This window comes from Catharus ustulatus, chromosome 8 (assembly GCF_009819885.2).
Source record: "Catharus ustulatus isolate bCatUst1 chromosome 8, bCatUst1.pri.v2, whole genome shotgun sequence".
Taxonomy (NCBI): domain Eukaryota; kingdom Metazoa; phylum Chordata; class Aves; order Passeriformes; family Turdidae; genus Catharus; species Catharus ustulatus.
The window spans coordinates 19,585,595-19,603,528 of NC_046228.1; the positions used below are offsets into that span (position 1 = coordinate 19,585,595).

Here is a 17,934-nt window from a genome sequence, read left to right on the forward strand (position 1 = left end):
CCCCGGGCGAGGCAGGTTCTGCTGGGACCCCGCCGGGGCTTGCGTGCGGTGGCACAGAAAGAACGGTAGGCGAGAGAAGCAGCATCAAAGACGGGACTGCAAACCGCATGATGAAAAGGGCCAGGCAGCACGGCGAGGGCAGCACGCCTGGAGCCTCGCTAGAGGGAGAGCTGAGCCCTGGAGCTGCGGCTGTGTGGGAGGAGCGGGCAGCCCGCGGGGCTGGCAGCCGCCCGGGCGGAGGATGCGCCGGGAGTCGGAGCTGCGTCCCTGCCAGAGCGCGGCTGCTGGCGTGTGCCGGAGCACGGGCCCGCCAGCCTGCTCCGCTGCCTTTCTTTATAAGGCTCCTTTTGTTACTGCAGCGCTCGGGGAGCCACCGCCCCTTCCTTCCCAGGGCCAGCGCAGGTCTCCCAGCTAGCCTGAGCTCCCAGGTAGCACTGGGCAAACTGGTGAGGATGGCCTGAAGGGCTGTGCCCAGTCTGGGGCCCCGTGGTGTGGATTCGGGGTGTGATGCTGGAGCTTGAGGCTGAGAGCTGAGCAGAGGAAGGTGGACAGTGAGGAAAGGATGAAGATAGGGGAAGGGAGGTATGGGGTGGGCTGGAGTGATAGCACAGCAAGGAGATAAGGCTAGGGTGCAGGGTGAAGAGGTCTTCCCACAAGCATTGGCACAGCAAGAAATAAAGAACAAGCCTGGGGGGAATGTTCCCCTATGCAAGCCATGTCAAGCCATGAAGAGCAGCAGGAGCCAGGACAAAGAACACATTAGCCCACCATGGCACAAAGGACAGTGGATTCCCTCTGCCTGCAGAGGCATGAGCAGGAGCACAATACCTATCGGCTGCAGCCCCATGTGTAAGGCATTAATTCCAGCTCTCCGAGCAGACTCGGAACCCCTGGGCTGGTCTTGGCCCAAGGGTCCAAGACACCCAGGTTTTCTTGTGCTGACCCTATGGCATCTGTGTCTCTGAAGGAGACCACCCTCCATCCAGCAGGTAACTGCACATTTAAGGCTCTCGGCTGGCACCAGAAATTGTTTGGTGGTATAGAAGTGTCAGTCCCTGTCCTCTGCAGGAGCAGCTGTGTCCCTCACAAGAAAGGGTGGTGGGATGGGGTGATGGAGGCAAATAGACATCTCCAGAGAATGCTGGTGCTGCAGGGGAGGTTCTGGAAGTCTGCAAAGGAGCAAGGCTGAGGAGGGGCTGCCCAAAGTTCAGTCCTGTCTGGATCTGTCAGCAGTAATGCTGGTGGGTGCTGCTGTGGCTGGGTGATTGTTGGACTCCAGAGCTGCCAGAAAGCACAAAGAGCCGTGCCTGTGGTTGGAGGCTGGTCTAGCTGACCTTCAAGTGTCCTCCCAGCCCTAACTTCAATTCTGTGAGGAATGAACCGGCCCAGATTTTTGCTGTCATAAATCAAAGTCGCTCCACTGAGACCGATGGAGGGAGCTGCGTTTATTTAGCTCAGCCAAAGATCCGGTCTGGTACATTCTTAGCAGCAACATTAAGCAGGCTTGGTTTGCTTGGCAGAGGCAATGAGCATCTAGCTATGCACGTGGGCCTTCCAGAATTAAGGGGAGAGTGCTACTTTCCCCCATGCACCTGTCCCTGGTGCATTTGTACCAGGCTCTTTGCCATGTCCCTTCATTGTGTAGGATGAAAACAGCCTCATGTAGGGAGCAAGAGGTACTTGAATTGTGTTTAAAGGTCTGGCATTTCCTGCAGCAGGTATCTTGCCTGGAATTGTGTCAGGACAGACCTGGACAACCCAGGAGCTCAGCTGAGCACACTCCAGCTCCTGGAGAATAGATCGTTGCTGCAGGAAGGGTCCCACATCTCTGTGGATACATCTCTGCTGGCATCTGGGAGGTGGAGGTCAGTCCCTTTGGCCTGGCTTTGCAGAACTAGTGCCTTCTTGCTGCTCCACACCCAGGAGAGAATATTTGCTCCTGGTTGCTGGAAAACTAAGTGAATGTGGTGCCAAGTAAGCTTGGTTGATGGTGGCAAGGTGGAGAGGATGTCAGGGCTCCTGCAGTGACACACTGCATTGCAGCCAGGGAAGGTGCTGTGGTCTCTGCTTCTGCGCTCCAGAGAGTCAGCTAGAAGAGGAATATTGGGGTGAGATCATGATCCAGCTCCAGGAAAGTAGTGTTTGGCCCTGAAAAGGAATATTTGGGCCCTGGAGAAGCATCTGACCTGGAAGAAGCAGTGTGTTTAGTATAGTGGTCCTGAGCAGGACCGTGATTTTGCAGCAGTTTTCCAGAGCAGGGAGCACAACAAGTCCTGCTGAGCTGGGATGGAATGTGGTCAGTGAAGAGCCTCTGTCCTAGGGTGAGCCCTGAGCTTTGTGCTGGATTATATGCCTTCCTTGCAGAGACCCCCAGATGTGCCTCTGCAGCACACTGGGCTCTAGCAAACACCTCGGAGGTGACAGGGGACCTGTGCTCCCAGTGACGTGAGTGGTGGCAGCAGGGAGAGGGATGAGCTAGCCCTGTGTCTGCTCAGGAATAACTTAATTCGTGCACACCGAGGATACTTGCACAATATCAAATTTGATCTTTGTTCCTTAAGTGTGTAGTTAATGTAAAAAATAATATCTCAGTGTTTCTTCAAGCCAAACTAAAATGTCACTTTACTAAATACACCAAAAAACCCTCACCCTGAGACCTGCAATTAGCTCATTGGTGAGAAAATTAGCATAACCTCAATTACCTCAGACATGGACATGTCTCTTGCTCTGCTTTCCATTTACTTGAGAGCTGGGCTCTTGTTTTTCTGTCTTTAAGCTGCATGTTCTCCAAGCCAACTGAGGCTCTGAGTGGTGGCAGATAGGTACCACAGAGGGGGCATACTGAGCCTACAGAGGCTGACTGTCCATATTTAACTGCAAGAGAGTGGCTTGAGTGCTAAGAAAAAAGCCATTTCATGGCCTGGTTGAATAGCGCCTCATCCTGAGAGCAAGGTTATGCTTTGCTATAAAACACCAAATCAATACTGAGACTTGGTGAGGGAGGGAGCAACAAATTCCTCTGGTAGAGCTACTTTGAGACTCAAGGTTTGAGATCCCTGCATGCCCATTGCAAGAAGCAAGGAATTGCAGTCACAGGTTGGGACCCTGCAGGGAGATACAGGTATTGAAGGACAAGAGAGATTTTTTTAATGGCCCCATGCCTGGATGCTCATCAGCACTAGGGAGGAAAGCTGAGGACCATGGATTAAGAAGAAAGGCGTGGGGGAAGATTTGGAGCTCTAGGTTTGTGCCTGGACACTCCAGGAACTCGCCATGTGAGGGAGGACAACCTCTCAGGTGGGACTGATGAGGTCCAGAAGGATATCAGGAGTTTTAGGGATGGTGCAGAGAAGAATTAAAAGATTTTGAGAGAGTGACTGAACATCAGCTTACTCTGGAGATGCAGCTGGAGCATGGGGAGTGTTGGAGGAGTGGCTTTGGATTTTGTAGTTCAGTCTAAAACCATCCTTGGAACTGCTGGGCTGCAAAGGGCACAGTGCCTGTGCCCTTGTGATAGCAGACACGGATTTTAGCAAAAAAATGCAGTCACCACAACCCATGGCTGGCAAGTGCCAGGTGCTGGGATGGCAAAGAGCCTGTGACCTCTGTCCTTGGTTGAAGTCACAGTGACTGCAGCCACACAAGGAGCTGAAGTGTAGGCCAGGTGTGTGCCCAGCACTGGCACCCAGCCTGTTCTGCTGTCAGGCACCCCTCAGAGCAGCTTTGACCCTGCCAGACAGTGAAGGCACAGCCAAGCACCATGGCCTATGCCAGCAGCACCTTTGGATGTGGCTGTTTTGGGACAAGAGATTTCAGGCAGGTGGAAGTTTTGCCCACAGGATGGGGTGTGCTCACAATGTGGACAGTGATGCTGGAAGCTGCCTGCCCAGCTCCCCAGAGCTCATGGAATCAGACCTGGTGAGCTCACGGTGACCTTCTGACCACTCCTGTGGCTGCTTTCACCAGGGTGCTCTGGAGTGGTGGATAGTCTCCCTGGGGAGGGCTGGAGCCAAGTGGGCACAAATCTGCCTCAACCACCCATCCAGCTCTTACCACATTCACCTCCTGGCACCACTGAGTTCAGCAGTGGTCCGAGCAAAGCACATGTCTCCAAGGACTTGCAGAGTGTTGAAGCTGCTTTCAGCAGGGAAGTGTCTGACCCACAGGTCTGAGTGCAGAGCAGCTTGTCCTGCTGCATGCTGGCTGGGGGAGACAGGAAGGTGGAGACGATGGCACCTGAGAGCCCCCCCAGGCATGAGCAGCCTGTCAGCGTTGTGCAGGGCTCCCCTGGGACAGGCAGCGCTGAGCAGGAGCAGGCTCGTCCTTCCTGAAAAAAGCAGAGCCTCAAGGAGATTGGCCTGGGTAATTGGCTCAGGAGAGCAGGCCTCTTAAAACTCAATTAGAGACTTTTAAAAATAAATCAGACTGGAACATTGTAAGGGCTGCCAGAAAATTTGGGCGAGGTCAGAGTTGCTTAACATTTGTTGTTGATTAGATTCAACCAGCTTTTGGTTGGGATAACTTCTGCACAGCTGAGTCAGATTGCTTCGGGGGCCAAGCCAAGAGTGTCTCCTAACATGGCCATTTAAGGCGTGGTGGGCTGAGAGCTGATGGGCAGCCTGGAGAAGACTGCACTCCACTGTGAGCTGGGAGGCCAGGGGGTTTTCCTTCATCTTCACATCCTCTGCCTTAGCTTTGCTGTCTGTGTAGTGTTTTGAAGTCAGTGGGTGGGCAAAGATGAATGAAGGAATTAGAGTTGTCTTGTCTTGGGTAGAAAATGCCCTTGAGACCAGCACGAGGAGTTTGTCCAGATTAAAAAATGAGTACGGAGCTGTAGGACAGTATGTGATGTGCACGTTTCTGCTCCAAGTCTCTGCAACAGCTGAGCTTGGCAGAGCCTAAGTGCACACATACAGTTTCACAGGTTCAAAGTGGGGCACTTTCTAGTAGTTGTCCTTCCCTGGCGCATCCAGTATGAATGCTGATTTGAGCGTCATTCACTGGTGCTGTTCCATCACCCCACCCCTCCTCCCAAAGCTGCGTTCCTACACCTTCCCTTAGCTCCCTTAGCTGACCTCAGAGTGTCTCTGATCAGTTCAGTTCATCCTGAGTCCCAACGGTGAGTAGCTGGTCCCCAAAGCAGGGTGAGGAATATGCATTTCCTGAGAGGCTGAGCAAGGAGGGGATCTGTAGGCAGGCTAATGTGGAATGTCCCTTCCCATTGCAGTGACCGCCCCCAGAGCCAGCTGGTTTCAGACTCAGAGTCAGAGATGGACAGTGTGGAGCACCTGGCCCTGGGCAGCACGGACACCCTTTCCAATGGACACAAGGCTGACCTGGAGGCTGCCAAACGCCTGGCCAAGAGGCTCTTCAACCTGGATGGCTTTAAAAAAGCAGATGTGGCTCGCCACTTGGGGAAGAAGTACGTGTGGGTATTTGGAAGGAATGTTCCATTCTGCAAGGAGCTCGCTTTCACTTGCAGTCCTGCTGCCCTTGTGGGGCACCAGGCTGGCAAGGAACTGCTGGCAGGACCTCAAAACCCACTCCTTGTGACTGGTACATCTGTACCAGGTGTTCCCTCTAAAGGTCTTAAAACCTAGGAGACATCCAGATTTTTGCACCTGCCTGCCATGACTACATCTTGGATGCTTCAGTAAGGTGTTGGGGCATAGCAGTGGCTAGCTGAGCTCTTGTGGGCCCTTCCCTCTATAGCTTCTCCATTTTCTCTTACATGCCCAGTATTCCCAGTAAATGTGTGGGTGAATTCTCTGAGTTTCATGGGAGCATGGGGTGTCTCTGTCCTTGGCATGCTTCTGGCAACCCTGGGGAGCTCTCAGCCTCCTGGAATCCACCCAACTCCTGTGTGCCTTTGGCTGTCCCCATAGCCTGGTCAATCCCATTCTCACCTTTCCCCTTTTCTATTTCAGCAACGAGTTCAGCAGGATGGTGGCAGGGGAATATCTGAAGTTCTTTGTGTTCACAGGGATGAGTCTGGATCAGGCTCTCAGGTCAGAACTGACTGTGTGTACATATGTGTGTGTGTGGTGGCCACCAGAGTGGGGTCCCAACAGACTGTGCCCTCTGCAGCCACACAGAGATCTGCAGGAGCAAGCAGACCCCATGACTGCCACCTGGAGATCCTCTTACCTCTTAAATAGAGGAGGGTAATTTCCAAGATGGTCTCTCAGCCGTGCAACCAAAAAAACCACTCTTAGTCTTAACTCAATGGTTAGTGCAGTTGAATGACAGTCAGGTTCACCTAGCCCTGACTTTGCAGGTCTTGAACTCAAATCTTTCTGTTGTTCCACCTACCTCCTTTCCCAGTGTAGCTCCTGGGATTGTTTGTAGGTCTCTGTGATGTGCCAGCAGGATATGGTGCTGTGGGCTTGGAGGAGAGTCCCACAGTGGGCTTGGAGGGAGGGAAGGATGTGCAAAGCAGGGCTTCATCCACCACACAGGAGAGTCTTGAAACCAGAAAGCACAGCTCCATTCCTGCATAGGGTGAGTTGCAAAAACTGCAGTGGGCTTCATGTGTGACCAATGCTGCTGCTGCTTTTTCAGGTCCTTTCTAAAAGAGCTGGCGTTGATGGGAGAGACGCAAGAGCGGGAGCGAGTGCTGGCTCATTTTTCCCAGCGCTACTACGAGTGTAATCCCAATGCCATCTCTTCAGAAGGTAAGAAACTGCATGTCTGTGGGGAGTGTGTGTGTATGCATATGTGTGTTTCAAGGGAGCCTATGCGTTTGTCAGCTCTGTGAATGTGCTCAAACTGAAACTAGAGGGCAGGCAGAGAGCCTATACTTATGCCTAAGGAGATAGCCCCAGTATGTCATTTCCCTCAAATAACAGATGCTTTAGATTTTTTTTTGTTAATTTTAAGCCTGGTCTGGTTGGATGATGCATAATTAGGGCTCAACCCATTCTTAATTTTCACCTTGAGCAGATTAGCACAAGAGACACGCTTAGCACACTCCTCACCAAATAGATCCCAGCTCTCAGACCCTCAGCTGAGGGAATATCTAAGTGAGGAAACTTGTGTACCTAGCACTTCAGGAGCACAGACACCCACCTTGTACTATTTCATGTCTTTGCACCTGTTCTACACGCATGCACACAGAATGGTCTGCTTCTGGGTCACTCTGGGCTGGCTCTGAGACAGGTGAGGTTTGTGTCAGTCCTACCTTCCCATGCTAGGAGCTCTGCAGGATTAGCTATAGCATCACTGCCTGGCTATAGGGGCAGCAGGCTTGGAAGGGAATTTGTGTGCTCAGGTTTGGAACCAGCAACCTTCTACCTATTTACCTTCAGGTTGTCAGTACTGCAGTGACTGCTGTGTCCCCTTGTGTCCAGGGTGGGAGGGTGGGTCTCAGTGCTGTTTCTGAGGCTCAAAGACCCCATAGCCTTCCTGAGATGCTGAGGCACTGGAGCAGCAGCTGCTGGGCTGGGACCTCTAATTCCTGTCCTGTGCTTGTGCTGCAGATGGAGCCCACACCCTCACGTGCGCCCTGATGCTGCTAAACACAGATCTGCATGGACATGTAAGTTACCACTGCCATGGCTCCAGTCTGTCCTCTGTCTGACCTCACCACCCTGAAACTAAGTGTTCAGGGAAGAGTGAGGACAGTGCCACATGAGCAGGAGACATGGGATCCTGGGCCCGTAAGAGCTGGTCACTCCTAATGTGTTTGGTGAGGGTAAGAGTGAAAGGCTGAATTAGAGGAGGGTCTGATGAAGGAGAGAGCAGGCCTTTAAAGGAGACTTGCTGAGCAGAAAGATGTAGAGGTGGAATGAGGACAGAAAAGAAAACTGAACAGGAAAAGAAGGTGGGAATGAGACTCCAAAACAGCTGCTGTTGGGAGCAGGGAGCACACAATTTTGAAAAAGGAGGCTATTTAAAACTCCTGGAGTCTCTGCAAAGCCAGCAGCTTCCCCATACCTGCAAGCAGCCTTCCAGAGACCTGGCTGGTCCCTCACCCCTCTGCAGAGATGGGGTGTTTGTTCCTGGGCTGTGAGACCTGCTCCAGCCAGCAATGACATGTGTCCCAGAGGTAATCCTGATGTTTCTCTCCCCCTGACTCCCCCAGAACATTGGGAAGAGAATGTCCTGCTCCGACTTCATTGGCAACTTGGAGGGACTCAATGGAGGCACTGACTTCCCCAAGGAGCTGCTCAAGGTAAATGTGGTGGTTCTCCATGGCTGGCCAAGCAGCAGGAGCAGAAGTGAGAGCTTTGGGATAGATCACATGGAGGGCTACCTGAGATGCTATGAAGGCAAGATGCATTTACATGCAAGAACAGTGATGGTCCCTGAGCCTGCAGTTGTGCTCCTGCCTTGCTGAGGGGAACATGGGCTGCTGCATTCCCCCAGCAGGACACTGGAACCTGGGGCTCCGATTCCCTCATTGCTCTCGCTGTGCCTGTATTGCAGGCAAGGGAGCACACAGGGGGCAGCTTACTAGGGCCGGTTTGCCCAGCTACAGCCAGAGGTTTGCTGGCATCAATCCTATGTTACTCAGCTTTTTCTGACTCCCTGAAGTATTGGGGCCCATAACTTCGGCCAGGCCCTGGGGCTGGAGCTATCTCTGGTGGCAGAGTGACACGGGCAAGGCATCATGATGGGGACAGTGGGCTGGAGGTTGAAACCTTGGAGCTGGGAACTCACCACACTGGTGTGACTGGGGGACTCCTGCCTTCTCCCTGCCTGACCCAGTTCCTGGAGGGGCTTGGTCAGGGGGAGCAGTGCTCAGCAAGCACCTGTGGCCTTGGACTGCTGTGCTTCTCTGGGATTGCCTGCTCTCAGGAGGGTTTTCTGAGCTGCTGTCTCCCTGTCTTAGACCCTGGGAATAGGCTTAGTTCCCATGGGGTCTGCCAGGCAGAAACCACTGCTGTTGGTGAAGCACTACAGTTGGCAAATACTCGTGATGTGGAAGATGGATTCCCACAGGGTGCTGGAGCTACAATGCGGGGGGAGGTGGTTGATGAAAAAAGGCAACAGAGGATGAAAAGCTGAGCTCCCTTTTCAGCCTTTGTGGGTCTATTCCTGGTTGTGTCGCTCACCCCATCGTTAAGGGGTTACCAGCAGTTCTCAATAGGGCTGTCCTCCCTCTCAGCCCACACTTCACCAGTAAAAGGAGTTACTCAGGAAAAATTCTCCTCTAATTTTAAACCCAGCTCCAGAAAAGGCTTTAAGCACACAAAATGGATGGAAACATTAAATGTGAACCCTGGCCCTTCAGTGCTGCTACACCTCGGAGTATCTGAGCTCCACTGACTTCTGTGTGCCCCCTTTGCATCCCTCACTGCCCTATGGTTGGGTGCCCACACTTGAGGCATTGCCCTATTAAACTTAGCCCCTCAAAGCACCAGCAGTTCAAACCACATCAGATCCCAGACAGGGAAATAGGACAGTGAGGAAGTGCCATAGAGTTACAGGCTTTCTCTCACGGGCAGGGGCCAAGACCTTTGCTGGGTGTAAGGAAGTGGAGGGAGTCTGCAGTGCTGCAGCACAGCCCTGCACAGCTCAGACAGCAGCCCAGCAGCTGGGAGGCTGCTCTGCTAAAAATGGCCTGTTCCCTCTGCAGCTGCGGTGCTTCCCACTGCCACTTTTCAGCCGCCTCTGTACAGGAGCCATGCTGGGGAGGAGGAGTGAAAGACACTGTGAGGAAACTCAGGCAGGGCAGGCTGCAGCTCTTCCCCTGAAGCACCACTCTGCTTTGGAAACCCTCTGCTCACGCAAGGGGGAGTAGGTTTCTGGGGCAGGTGAGGTGGAGAAAGTGCTGTTGACTTGTGCTGGGGGGAGGACTAGCAAGGGGATCTTGTGCCCCTCCTGGGCAGCCTTAACCACTCATCCAGAGAAGACACTCTTACTCTTTCCCTTTTGCCCACCGTTGTTGGCTGCTTGATGCTTTGTGGTCCCTGCACAGGCTCAGGGGCAGACAAATGCAGAAAGACTCTCCTGCTGCCCTCTCTGTGTCAGTCTGCATTAGCCCTGTTACCCCGAGCAGGATGCCTCCTCCTTGGCAGACCTGGCTGGCAGGCTGTGCCTGGGGACTGAGGCTCCTGTGCAAGCGTGCTGCACAGCTGGCTGGCTAATTTTAGTGCTCCAGGAGCACATGTGTTTCCTAAGGGTAAGGGGAGGGGATGGGCTTCACAGGAGCTTCCCAAAGCTCTAGGCTGGGCCTTGGGCAGCTCCAGCACCACAGAAGAAAGGTGCTGGGGGCTCTTCCAAGCCTGCCTGGGTAGATAGCACAGGCTGGTACCCCATGGACTTCAGAGCTGGAGGGCTGGAGATGGCTCTCACCATAAGCACTCACTGCCAGGGAACTGGGGCAGTAGGGCAAGACCTAGGTGGCTGCAGAGGCACAAGGCCACCATCCCCTGTGACTCAGGACAGCATCGGGAATAGACCCACAGGGAGTCAGAGCACTCCCCTTGTGTGTGGCTGCAGGGAGTCCCAAGATAAACGCAGCATGATGCCTGAGAGCATGTGGCAGCTTGAGTCAGACGAGAACTTTATCTGCTACTAGATAATACATGTAAACAGTCCCAGTTTTATGCAGAAGCAATGAAAACACTTAAAGAGCTTTCACAGCTGAGCATCACATCCCCCTCACTGCCAGTGCCTCACTATGCCCTGCAAGCACTGCTGAAGGAACTAAGGCAGTGCTGCCTTACTAGCACTGCTGCTGGAAACCCTTTCCTCTGTCTCTGAAAGCTCACCTGGGCAACTATACTCTGCAGGCAGGCTGCCCAGCTCTCCAGCTGAGATGTCCCCCTGATCAGGCATGGAGCCATGTCAGGAATATAAGAACCCATATAATGCTGTGCCCGAAGATGCCCACATCTGCAGGCTTGGACCTGGCCATATGATGGCAGCTGCCCATGCAACAAGGAAAGAGATGCAAGCAGGACATCCTGGAGCTGGTGATATTTTGGTTAGCTCTTGAGATGTTGCTTTTCTCTTGACAGCGTGATTCCAGTGCAGGCCCCCTGGGATTTCACTCACCGTTCCTGATTGTTACATTTCAGATATCGATTTGACCTTTATATGATTGATGACTTTGTGGAGCCTTAGCTCATCCCCATCTTCCTTACTCTTTTGGCTCAACCTTGTGCTTCACTGGCTGGCACAAACACCAGTAGGGGCAAATCAGGCCCCATTTCTCACCAGCACTGCTTAGCAATTGCAGGAGTGAGCCAAATCTGTGCTGCCTTCCAGCCTAGGAGCCCAGAGCACGTCACAGATGTTAATGAATTAAGCCTGACAATGCAGTCGGGTCCTCGGGGGAGGAAAGTAGGATGGGCCCCCACCTTCCAGCTTGGAGGCACAACAGCAGGGCTCAGACGCTCAGAGTGCTGGGTAAGTGATTAGCAATGTGGGAAGAAAGCCCTGGCTCCCACCTCTGAGCTATAATCACAGGAACGCTTGCTCAGTCTAATCCCCCGGGCTATTTTTTTTTTTTTGCCTGTTTCCCCTGGGAGCAATAGGCTGCCCTGCCCCTGTCTCCCGTGGCTCCCCCGGGCCTCAGGAGCAGCCCAGTACATCTGATGTGCCACGCATCCGTGCCCCCTCCCTCACAAATTGTGCCAAACGATCACTATGCCAAAGAGTTAGGACAGAATGGAAAATTTCCTCCTCTCCGCTGGCTGCATCTCCTGCTCAGTCAAGCCTAACTAAATTACGCATCGATCCTCGTGCTTTCTGCAAGGTTGCCCAGCTCTTTGCTTCTTCACAGGAGCAACTGCCTGAAGCATCTCTGTGCTGCCCATAACCAGCTGAGTGACTGTAGCTACTGATGTTTCCGGCCTGACCTGGGAAGGACAGGCAAGAGGCTTAAGTGTGGGGTGGGCACTGAAGATGGAAAGTCTGAGAACATCTCCACTGGGCCCATCTCCTACCGGCTTTGTAGGTCCCTGGTGTGGGCCGGGCTGCAGAAGCAGCTCTGAAGCCTGCCCAGCTGGAACCGAGTGGAGGTGCCACCTGGCCCCTGGAACTCGGGAGATGTCACCGCCGCGGCCCCCCAGGAGGGCACAGCCACCTGCTCCCACTCTCCGCGGAAAGGAGGCAGGGACGGCCAGCTGGTGCACCGGAGGCAGCTCCGCCAACTCGTGTGGTATGGGCGTGGGGGATGCTGTCCCCGCGGTGGGATGCCCGCCGCCGGCCCCGCGGCGCGGCTCAGCCCGGCCGGGCGCCGCGGGTCGCCATTGGCTGCGGCGGGCGGGGCGGGGCAGCCCCGCCTCTGCCGGGAGCCGCCGCCGAGCCCGGCCCGGCCCGGCCCCGCTTCAACAGGCGGCGGCAGAGCGGCCGCAGCAGGCAGGACAGGGCAGGGCCGGGCCGGGCAGGGCAGGGCCGCCGGGCTCCACGCCGGGCGCCCCGCCGCCCCCCCGCCGCCGCCGGCAGGATGATCGGCGTTAACAGCATCAACAGCAGCGCGGGGCGCATGCGGTCCCGCTCCATGTGCTCGGTGCGCTACGGGCGCAACTACCGCGGCGTGGAGACCTTCTGCTACGGCTGGCCCCAGCGCTCCCGCACCCTCAAGCCGGTGCTCTACACAGACCTGGTGGTCAGCCGCATCCAGAGCCGCCGCAAGAAGAAGCCGGTAAGCGGCGGGTCGGGGGAGCGGGGGGCGCCGCGGGGGGATGCGCAGCGCCCCGCGCCCCGGAGGGGACATGGGCGGGTGGACATGCTCGGACAGTCGCCGTCCCGCCCGCTGAAAGAGCCTCAGCCCTGGTACGGATGTAGCGAGCGGCCAGCCCCATCTCTGTCTCCTGCCTGCTTTCTGCGGAATCGTGTCTCCCCCATGCCCCCTCCACCCGAGGGTCCCCGTCCCCAACCCTGGATTTCTCGCCCCCACCATCCCACCCCGATCACGGGGGTGGCGGGAGCGCGACAAGACCTGGGTGACATTGCGCCGCTTACCGTGGTCTGGTTAGCAGTGCTTGCTCGAAAACATCGCTGCGAGAGGAATCCAGGACAGAGCCGTACCGCTGGGACCTGCCCTACGGCTTAGCATAAGTGACAGGCTCTGCGGGCTCTCTCCCAAGGCTTGCGCTGCGCCATGCCCAGGCCAGCCCGGCCAGGACAGCCTGGTACCCACCTGAAGTCGGGGACAGCCGCAAGGCAACGCGGAGGGGGTAGCGCCGCAGCCCCGCTTCCCAGCCGGGCAGAGTTTGAGAGGAAGGAGTGGCTGCTTGGACAAAAAAGGGCTTTCTACTGCCAGGAGCTTGCTCGCTGTGAGCCGGCATCCGTTTTGTAGGTGTTAGGCTGCTGCGCATCGGTCCTAGGTGAGAAGAAGCGATCAGGGTGTCGTGCCTCGGTCAGGTGCTGCCTCCGGTGTAGTACCGGGAGAAGAGCCCACACCGACCCCCTCCTCGCAGGCAGGCTGGGGCAGAGCAGTCAGGGTTACCCCAGAGCTACTTGGGCTGCCCCCGTGGCCAAAACCAGCCCGGTGGGGCCATCGGGGCCGTGCCAAGCCGCGGTGCTGTCATAGCGCAGTACGGTCTGGGGGCAGCATTAAGTTGTGACGCACTCGGATGGAAACATGCAGTTGGGAGATGCTCGGTCGCTGCTCCCCGCGCTGGGAAGGTTCTGGGGGTGATAGCTGCCTGGGCAAGGAGTAGTTTAAATATTTTGAAAGAGGTTGAAGCAGTTTACAATGTTACTGAGTTAGAAGTGTGGGGCCGGGATGGGTAGCTGTCACCTGCTGTCACCCATGACTGCAGCAGGGTGCAAGGTGATGCACAGGACACCGTCCCCGTGGCAGCCCATTCTACAGGAAAAAAGTCTGTCTCCAAGTCAGTCCGTTCTGTGTGCACACAGGAGCCCCTCTGCAGAGGGGAGGGAGGGAGGGAAGGACACGGTGGTGTATGCAGCAGGGCTGGTGTGTGCCAGGTGATGAGTTGTTCATGAGCATGGGTTGTGCATGTTGTGGAGGTGCAGGGGGAAAGGGGGGGGCTACCAAGGTGAATTAGGGACCCAGCATAGGTACAGGTCCATCTGACATACAGCCCTGGTCTGACCCTGCTGTGCAGATCTGTGCAGCTGGGGTATCTGCGTGCCTGGGAGACCTCACAGAGCTTTGTGGCTGGGTGTAGCAAAGATATTTTACTAAGGAAAAGTTGGGGACAGCCATCAATTGTGCTTTCATATTTAAATGCTGTCAGTCATAGAGAGAGGTAGAATAACTGCAGGGAGGATGCTTGGTGGCTGTGAAGTCTGTCTTGAATGCTGTGAACCCATGGCTGGTCGCAGGGCTGACAGGAGGAAGGAGAGCCTTGATATGCACAGGGCATCTTGCTGTATGGAGAGCCGGGCACTGTGTTTAGCAGAGGAACTAGCAGACTGGAAAGGGGATGTGTCCATAAGAGTTGTGATGCATAAAAGAGGTGCTCCAGAAAGGGTTAAAACCCTCATCTGGATGCTAAAATTCCTTCCTCAACCTTCACCTGTTACTTGAGTGCTGGGCTACAGCCCTCAGTACAGTCCTTGCCAAAGCTGTGTTCAGGACAGCTTGTTGCTTAGCTCCACAGACCATCTTGCCGCTGGTCTGATCTGAGCTGAGGAGCTGAAGGCAGGGTGTCTTCTCCCTACCGTGCTTACGTAGGCTGTCCCCAGCAGGGCTGGCTCGGTGGCTGGGCTAGAACATCAGAGCCACCTGCCTCTTGCCAGTGCAGCCCCTCACTGTCCTTGAGACGTTTGGTAGAGCAGGACTCACAGACAGCCTCTCAGCCTGCTTTTGGGAGGGAAAGCACCGAAGAAAGATGTTGATTCAGTTAGAAATCCCACTGGGACAGTACATTCCTAGGTCTCCTTAGCGTTGCGCATGTCTAGGGCAGAGCTGGCTGATTGGCCTGGCACGCTGCAACAGTGAGCTCATAACCCAGCGATGGCAAAAAACCCCAACCATGCCTGGGGTCGTCATCCATAGTGGCATGTGGCCAGTGCCCAGCTTTCTCTTGGGTAGTACTTGCAAGCTCAGAGATGCCAAAGAGTTGCTGTACTTTTGGCCCAGGGGAAATGAATCCACAAAGCAAAGAGAGTCTGGAGAGAGGGACCTGCTGAGCGATGAATCTGGTGTCTCTGCTGACGTGGTTCTGAGTTAGGCTTCAGGAACCTGCGTCACCTGCGCTTCCCCAGCAGAAACGATCTGTGCACCAAAGAGCCCAGAATTTTGTGGACTGACAGGCAGTGGCTTTGCTACAGGACCGGAACAGCAGGATGGGCTTTGTGGCTGGAATGCCTCTCCTCAGCTAGGACTTGACTGAATCCACCAGCTTTGTACCTGAGATTGGTCTTGGCTGGGGCTGATGTTTAGCCAAGCAGAATTTTGGCAGGTTTTAAGTGTAGATGTAAAGCTTTGTGTTGCTCAGATCCCACAGCCTCTCAATCCCACAGTTTTCCTGTTCACCTCTCACTGTCCCCTTACACAAAAGTGTTGAGCAGCCCCTGCTTCCTGTCTCTGAGGTGGGGTACTTGGCATTCCTTGCCAAGTAGTCAGCTTGGTGGGATGCTGTTGGGGCTTGTAGCAGGGCAGCTGGAGCCTTTTGAAGCCATAAGGCAGTTCAGCCTTTGAAGTATTCACCGAGAGTCCCAGAGCCCAGGTTTTTGTAATGCAGTACTCTGCCAAGCTGTTATCCAGCACTGTGCCATCGCAAATTACTCCTCGAGCATCTTCTATTGGCTCATTCATTCACCATTGAGCAGCAATCCTCCTCCAGGCTGTGCACAGGGCTGGGGTCTTCTCCAGCCCTCCAAAATCCCTGCTCAGCTGGCTCACATCCCTCTTCCTTGAGGCAGGGAGCTGACACCTATGTATCACCAATGAGCCAGATGGAAGCCAAGCCACGTGTGCTATTCTGCCCTCTCTTTCTGAGGTGCTTTTCCGCCATTTTCAGTGCCCACTACTCTATGCCTTTTTTTTTTTTTAGTCTCCTTTTTGTAGCTGTGGGTTCTCAGCATTTTTCAGCTGCATCCCTGGCAGTGACTAAGATCCCTTCCTTTCTGTTTCCCATAGTGACTCCTTATCATCTACATTGCTCTGAGATCCTGCTTATCCCCCTGCTCTGCTCCCAGATTATGTTCTGCAGGGCTTTGGATTGCTTTTTTTCCCTCTCAAATTCTTCTCTAAGTCTCTTTGCTTCCCTGGCTGCCTTGCTGCCAGCCCACTGGTGGGTACCTCTTGCTCACAAGTTAGCATCCTGCCCCTCTGGCACTGGGACTGCATGAATGGGTCTGGGATCAAATCTTCTCTCAGGCTCTGAGGCCATTACCTCTTTATAGGTCTCCTGTCTTCCCAGGAGAGAACTGAACCCTACTTTCTGCCTGCTAGATTGAGACGATCCTTTCCCTCCTCTGAGAAACAAGCTGGTGCTATGCCAGCATTTCCCTGATGGGAAAGTATAGAAGGAGCTGGGTTCCCGCTCCATCCTGGCTGCTGTGCCTCTTGGGAGTGATGGATGTCCCTTCCCTGTCACTGCTGGGGCCTGTCTGCTGGCCAGCATTCCCGGGCCCCTGCACGCCTCCAGCTGTACTTTCTCTGCCACCAGCAAGATTTCTCAGCAGCGGTCTCTGGCCCAGTGATGGATGTTGACAGCTGCATGAACAGCCTGTGCAAGACTCTATTATTTTCCTCCAAGGATGATGCCTTCCAGATCTAGTTCTGAAGCCCTCTGTGAGCCTTCCTGACTGCAGAGCTGTGCTGAGCACTGCTGGCTTCCACCCAGCTCAAACCGGACAAACACTTGGGAGTGGGGCCCTTGAGTATCCTGCTGCAGGCAGGCTTGGCTTGTTTCTGTGCATATACAGGCAGCACTCCCTGCCTTGCTCAGATGGGTGGCAGTTGGGTTTCCAAGCAGGGAAAATTGTTTGGGGGTGCTGGGAAGAAGGTAGAGACAAGCCACAGCCACTCCAAGCACCTGCCTTGACCAGCCGAGAGGACAAGGTCCTCTGAGAGCCTCATGAAGGACAATATGCCAGGGTCTCTGCCAGCGCAGGGCCAGCACCGTGCTGAAGTCTCTCACAAAGTGTGCTCCTGTGGGAGCAATGCATTGCTGGGGAGTGCTGGATGCTGCCATGAGCTGGTCTCTGCCATCCCAGGGTGGGTGGCTGACTGCAGTGAAGTTGTTGGCTGTGGTCTCTTGTGGCATGGAGCTTCTGGAGACCTTGGAGCAGGCTGAGGTTCCACTGAGTGGGGTGAAGGCATGCACCAATGAAGTCTGTCCCAAAAGTTTGCTCTCCTTGAACTCAGGCTGGAACACCTTGGAATAGGGAGAAACAGCTCTCCCAAGCACTTGGAAGTGTTAGGTGTGCCTCACCATTATGCTGCTAACACTGTGGCACTGTCACGGGCAGGTAGAGACAAATGATAGGAGAGGGATGCCAGGGCCATCCCCAGCATCTTTTTGGGGTGTGGGGGGTTTTGCAGATCCTGTGGTCCCCATGATGAGGTGTCTGTAACCTTAAATCAAGGTCAGCTGGCTAGCCTAGCCAGGACAGGGCTGGACTGGAACAAACTGACATGGGCTTACCTTAACCCCCAGTGTCCCTGAGCCAGTCTGGCGTGCCTCCTCTGTTCCCTGGAGCAGCCCCCCATCCTGGCACTACTCTCCTGCTGACCCCCCACTCCTCTCTCTGCAGGCACTGTACGGCTCCATCAAGAACGAGAAGCTGCAGTGGGCCATGTGAGTACCCCTGCGGGAGCTGCTGCTGCACGGCACTGGGTGGGCAGTGAATCCACCCAAATCCCACAAATCATGATGCTGCAGGGCAGGTGCCTCCATGGGGATGAAGGAAGGAGAGGGAGTTTGGGATGGGGTGGGCTGGGGTGCAGGCAGTGCACCCCTGGCTGCCCTCAGCACTGCCTGGGGCCCCTTCTCCTTTTCTGGGGGACAGCCACCTGAGGTTGGCTTCTTGCAGCTTTGGCCTGGGTTTGTGCCT

General features: G+C 55.0%; 2 protein-coding genes across 3 annotated transcripts in view; one reads left to right on the forward strand and one right to left on the reverse strand.

Moving 5' to 3' along the window:
• Positions 1 to 17,934, forward strand: part of PSD (pleckstrin and Sec7 domain containing) — a 45,318-nt gene that overhangs the window by 21,378 nt on the left and 6,006 nt on the right. For both annotated transcript variants that reach the window (XM_033066508.1, XM_033066509.1), the window contains 6 exons: positions 5,228 to 5,422; positions 5,928 to 6,008; positions 6,562 to 6,674; positions 7,479 to 7,537; positions 8,084 to 8,173; positions 17,635 to 17,678. In XM_033066508.1, the coding sequence (XP_032922399.1) occupies positions 5,228 to 5,422; positions 5,928 to 6,008; positions 6,562 to 6,674; positions 7,479 to 7,537; positions 8,084 to 8,173; positions 17,635 to 17,678 (582 nt within the window). The remainder of the gene's footprint in view (positions 1 to 5,227; positions 5,423 to 5,927; positions 6,009 to 6,561; positions 6,675 to 7,478; positions 7,538 to 8,083; positions 8,174 to 17,634; positions 17,679 to 17,934) is intronic.
• LOC116999631 lies at positions 1,450 to 17,628 on the reverse strand. Its single transcript, XM_033066531.1, has 3 exons — positions 13,097 to 17,628; positions 6,313 to 6,492; positions 1,450 to 2,089 (listed from the first exon to the last, which is right to left on the reverse strand). Exons 1-3 carry the CDS (start codon positions 13,272 to 13,274, stop codon positions 1,767 to 1,769), a joined length of 681 nt encoding a protein of 226 aa, XP_032922422.1. The 5' UTR covers positions 13,275 to 17,628; the 3' UTR covers positions 1,450 to 1,766.

Coding starts and splice junctions, on each gene's coding strand:
- LOC116999631 (XM_033066531.1), bottom strand. CDS start 13,274: ATGCGCAGCAGCCTAACACCTACAAAACGGATGCCGGCTCACAGCGAG. Junction 6,493..13,096: donor GCGGCTGTCCCCGACTTCAG/GTGGGTACCAGG, acceptor CACCCTATGCAG/GAATGGAGCTGTGCTTTCTG. Junction 2,090..6,312: donor GAGCTACACTGGGAAAGGAG/GTAGGTGGAACA, acceptor TTCCTCTTCTAG/CTGACTCTCTGGAGCGCAGA.